Below are 4781 nucleotides of genomic sequence, written 5' to 3'. Positions count from 1 at the left end.
TGGTTTTTGAAACTGGTTCAAGTACAAGTTAGCAGGGGAAAAACTAAGAGACAGATGGTCCTATTAATGTTCGATTCCGGTTATCAGGTTGAAGTATAAATTGGTATCAAAAGTTAAATATCAAACTGAATTAAAATCAGACATCAGCTGTGAAAGGCAAAATCAGCATTTTTCCGTGACAAAGGCAGTCAGGGTGTTTGAACACCATCCATATCACAGGATATTTGATCTCTGCATTGAATCTATTCATCAGCAACAAGTCTGTGTAACATTCCTCCCAGAGTGAAGACATACAGTCTAAAGTGCACACTGAGCTGCAAATGTGAATGATAATTACATGGTCATTGCAATTGTATTACCTTATATTATTTGCCTGAGCAATCTATAGATATATTTCAGATAAGGATCTTAAATTATGCCCGAGTTTTAAGAAAATTATTCATGCACTTACCTTATCTTCTAGACGAATCAGTCTGGCTCCTGCAGTGTAGTAACCCTTGTCTAATCCCTTTTCTGCACAAAAAGTGAAGATATGAAGCAAAAACGTGAAGATTTGGAGCAAAAAACAAAACAATGAAAACAAATGAAATTACGGTGCTTAAAGATTAACTTTGGAATATCATTCCTGAAAGCCTATAAATAGGCAAACTTGACCAATGTTAACTGAAGCCAACTAGGATAACTTAGTTACTACAGCATAAAATGTGACAGGGTTACTCATTGCCCAATTTAGACTGGGGCTCTAGCCTGTGTGACACTTTAGTCAGAGAGTGGTGAATCTGTGGAATTCTTTGCCACAGAGGGCTGTGGAGGCCAAGTCAGTGGATATTTTTAAGGCAGAGATAGATAGATTCTTGATTAGTACATGTGTCGGAGGTTATGGGGAGAAATGGGATTAGGACGGAGAGATAGATCAGCCACGATTGAATGACGGAGTAGACTTGATGGGCCGAATGGCCTAATTCTACCCCTATTCCTTGTGAATTCGTGATTGCGAGGAACATGAGATTGACAACTTGTGAGGACGGTTTTAATACAGACAAACAATCCTAAATGAGAAGCAAAGGACCACGATTGCAAGTTTGCGGTTCAAATGGCAGAGGTCAGACCATTGACCCTGGCCACTTGGACACAGATACTGAAAGCTAGCTGGGGGCTCTCAACAAATGGCAGACCTATGGTGAATGTAGAATATTTGTGAGAATATTCTTACTGGTCTCATAAAAAATAGCTCAGAGGCTGGTGGCTCATGTTCACACCTGGAACTGTTACCAATTTTAGTTCCAAGGAGGTTATTTTAAACCTTCCCCAATTAGCAGGTCCCTGTGGAGATATTATTTTGGCAGATGCACCTATCTGAACTCATACAAATGACCTTCTTTTCTCAAAATATAATTGGTTGAGGTGGTGTCCCAGTTTGGACATTGTGCTATTAACCTAGCAACATGAGTTTGTATGCCAGTCCATCAGATTTAAATTCTAGCAATTCATAAAAACATGGAATTAGAATACTGTGGTTCCGAATACATTTCTAGATTCTCCTTTATGTCTACAAAGCCCTCAATGGGCTTGCCCTGCCCCCACCTACATCAAAAATCTGCTCACCCACCACTCCACCCCCAGGTCCCTCAGATCTGCTGACTTGGGGTTACTGAACATCCCGTGGTCCAGGCATAAACTCAGGGGCGACCGCACCTTTGCGGTTGCAGCTCCTAGACTGTGGAACAGCATCCCTCTTCCCATCATAACTGCCCCCTCCATCGACTACTTTAAGTCTCGACTTAAAACTCATCTTTACTCTCAAGCCTTTCTTGACGTCCTCTGAGCGAGGGCTATATGTATGTATTTAATCTATGAACCAATGTTGTATAACGTTAGTACCTCCACCAATGTAAAGCCCTTTGGCCAACGAGAGTTGTTTATTAAATGTGCTGTAGAAATAAAAGTGACTTGACTTGACTAGACTAGAAAATAAATATGGTCTGTGTTGGTAGTGGTGAAAATTGATTGATTGAAAGATACAGCTTGGAAACAGGCCCTTCAGCCCATCGAGTCCACACTGACCATCGATCACCCATTCGCACTAGTTCTATGTTATCCAACTTTCTCACCCCCCCCCACTACACACTAGAGACATTTAACCTACAAACCCACACATGTTTGGGATGTTGGACAAAACCGGAGCTCCTGGAGGAAACGGATGCAGTCATTATTTGTAGCTGTACAACGATAGCGCTGTGACACTGTTCCTGGTCTTCTGTGTCACAGCGCTATTGTGTCAGGTCTTCGCTCTACACTACATGTTGCGTGCGGTTTGACCGGACCCATGTGTTTGCATGATTTAACTGGATAGCACACAAATAACGTTTGTCACTGTATCCACTTTGTACACGACTATAAGAAAAACAAAACCAATATGCTGAGCAACGTGTCCGTCAAAACTGTAAACATGTCCAGGAACATCAGCTTTAACAATCTGCTAGACAAAACTGCTGGAGAAACTCAGCGGGTCCAGCAGCATACTGGAGTTTCTCCAGCAATTTTGTCTAACTTTGATTTAACAATATGCTGTATCTACTCCAATAAACCTTCATCCTTTTATTAATGGTTTCCTGTGTACGTTACTGTGCCGTGTCTGACAAATATAAGAAGCTGGAGATTTCTAAGAACATTAAAATTACAAGCATCTTTTTATATATATTTGAAATGAACAGAAAATATTACTTTAAAAACTTTGTGAAACATTTACCTGGAAGAAAAAATGCAGGCTTTCCCAGAGAATGATCCAGCCTGAAATACAGACAAGCCGTGTTAACTTTATGCCAAATCTTCACAGCTGAAAGATAACAATGATAGTATGACATTATTTTAATAGATAATTAATTTTAATGGTTAATTACCCAAAACGGTGTGAAAAATATATCATAATTGATCAATAACATTGCTTTCAAATGAATGAAATTGATTTGCAGTTGTTTGTGGTTTTGGGGTCAGATATTTGTTTGCTATCTTAACAAACGAGCAAGTCATTGATTTCTGAAAATCAAAGAGCCGCAGATCCTAGAAATCTGAAATAAAACTAGAAGCTCTGGAAAAAAGATCAGCTCGCCAGGCAGCATCAGTGTTAGGGTGTCATTGTTTAAAGGGTGATAGTCGTTTGATCAGAACTAGGAAAAGTTAGAAAAAATGCAACATCTTTAAAGTTGCATTTAAGTGTGAGGGTTGCAGAAAATGACAGGAATGCTTGTTAATGATAAGATGCGAGTCAAGGGAATGGAACGGTCCAGGTGTGTTATTGCCGTTAGAGGAGAGGGTGGGGAAAGCTGGTTATTTGTAGCTGAAAACACAAAGTGTTGGAGGAACTCAGCGGGTCAGGCATCATCTGACAGCTGATGTTTCGGGTTGGGAACTTCTTCATTCCTATCCATTCCCTCCACAGATGCTACCTGGCTATTGAGTTCCTCCAGCACTTTGTGTTTTATGCAAGTTTCCCGCATCTGCAGTTCATTGTGTCCCTTTCTCTCTCCCTTAATTGTAGCTGTTCAGTCTGGAGTAAATAGAACAATGAAATGAATCGATCATTGCTGCACATATATGAGCTGCAGCTGCAGCAGGAGGAAGTCGGAACGTTGATTCTAGTTTACCTGCGTTGTAATTCTTTGATCCGGACCATCATATTCAGGTGTCCCTGGGAATATTGTTCAATAACATCTCGGACATCGTATGGTTTGCGAGCTTGCTGTGGAAAACATTGCAAAACATGCCATGAATTTAACAACGATAAAACCAGCCTCGGCAGCAAGATGAAGCAAAATAAATACATGCATAAACAGCGGACCTGTGCAGCAGCTTTCATTGGCATTCCAGAGTATTGACATTCGTAATTATTCATGAAAGGTAGTTGGGTTTAGAGATACAGCATGGAAACACAGGCCTTTCAGCCCAGCGAGTCCACGATGGCCATTGAACACTAGTTCCATGTTACCCCAGTCCCTACACACTAGGGCCAATTTACAGAGGGCCCTCTATTCCTTGATATTTCCACACTCGGAAAAGGTTCTGACTGTCTACTCTATCTATGCCTCCATTAATATTTTAATTTTCATAATGAATGGCCAATAATGTCATTCCGTGATTGAATTTCTGAGCACCTATTTGTTCCCCTCAGGTGTGGGACAAAGCCTGGCAAGACCCAGGTGGATACAGGTGAGGGGGGGGGGGGGGGGGGTGTGATTAGGAGATGGGTGGAGTAAGTGCCACAAGCTAGAGGTGAATTTTACACTACTTTCCAACCCATAGCTGAAATATCACTGGTATCTCCAACAAGAAGTTTTAATAATATAATTTTGTCTCTGATAGAACAAATGTGAACTGAAATGCAGACATTCCCGCGGGGCAGCACGTGCAGGCACCTGTTGTTTACCCGTGTTTGATCTATACGTTTTTGAATGAGTGCGCTTGTTTCTTTTATTACCAAAGCTTGGTTTACCTAATCATATTTGGGTATAAAGCGTTCAAATTTACTGCCGATAGCATTGTCACGTATCTGTTTAATGTACGTGTTTTGGAATTACGCGCCACTTTTCTAGGATCCACCAGGGGTGCTGCACGATTGGCAGCCCCGCCAACAGTCTGTCTGTTTGTTTTTTCGTGTTTTTTTAATTTTTTAGTATGCGTTAAAAGTCTGTAAATGTTCTCTGGTTTATTTTACGTGGGGGGAGGGGGAGGGGGTGGGGAGAAACTTTTTTTTCAGTTTCTTACCTTGCCGGAGATGTGATTAA

General features: G+C 41.1%; 1 protein-coding gene across 1 annotated transcript in view; it reads right to left on the bottom strand.

Annotated features, from left to right (window-relative positions):
• The window catches only part of LOC129706063 (potassium voltage-gated channel subfamily KQT member 1-like), a 49307-nt gene extending 45574 nt beyond the window's left edge, over positions 1-3733 (bottom strand). Inside the window, exons 1-3 of the mRNA XM_055650031.1 lie at positions 3645-3733; positions 2750-2790; positions 452-513 (exon numbers count right to left, since the gene is read on the bottom strand). Coding sequence (XP_055506006.1) covers positions 452-513; positions 2750-2790; positions 3645-3676 — 135 coding nt within the window. The 5' untranslated portion in view covers positions 3677-3733. The remainder of the gene's footprint in view (positions 1-451; positions 514-2749; positions 2791-3644) is intronic.
• Between the last annotated feature and the right edge of the window lie 1048 nt (positions 3734-4781).

This window comes from Leucoraja erinacea, chromosome 19 (genome assembly GCF_028641065.1).
Source record: "Leucoraja erinacea ecotype New England chromosome 19, Leri_hhj_1, whole genome shotgun sequence".
Taxonomy (NCBI): domain Eukaryota; kingdom Metazoa; phylum Chordata; class Chondrichthyes; order Rajiformes; family Rajidae; genus Leucoraja; species Leucoraja erinaceus.
The sequence above is the reverse complement of the archived record's forward strand: the minus strand, read 5'-3'. Positions and strand labels throughout refer to the sequence as shown.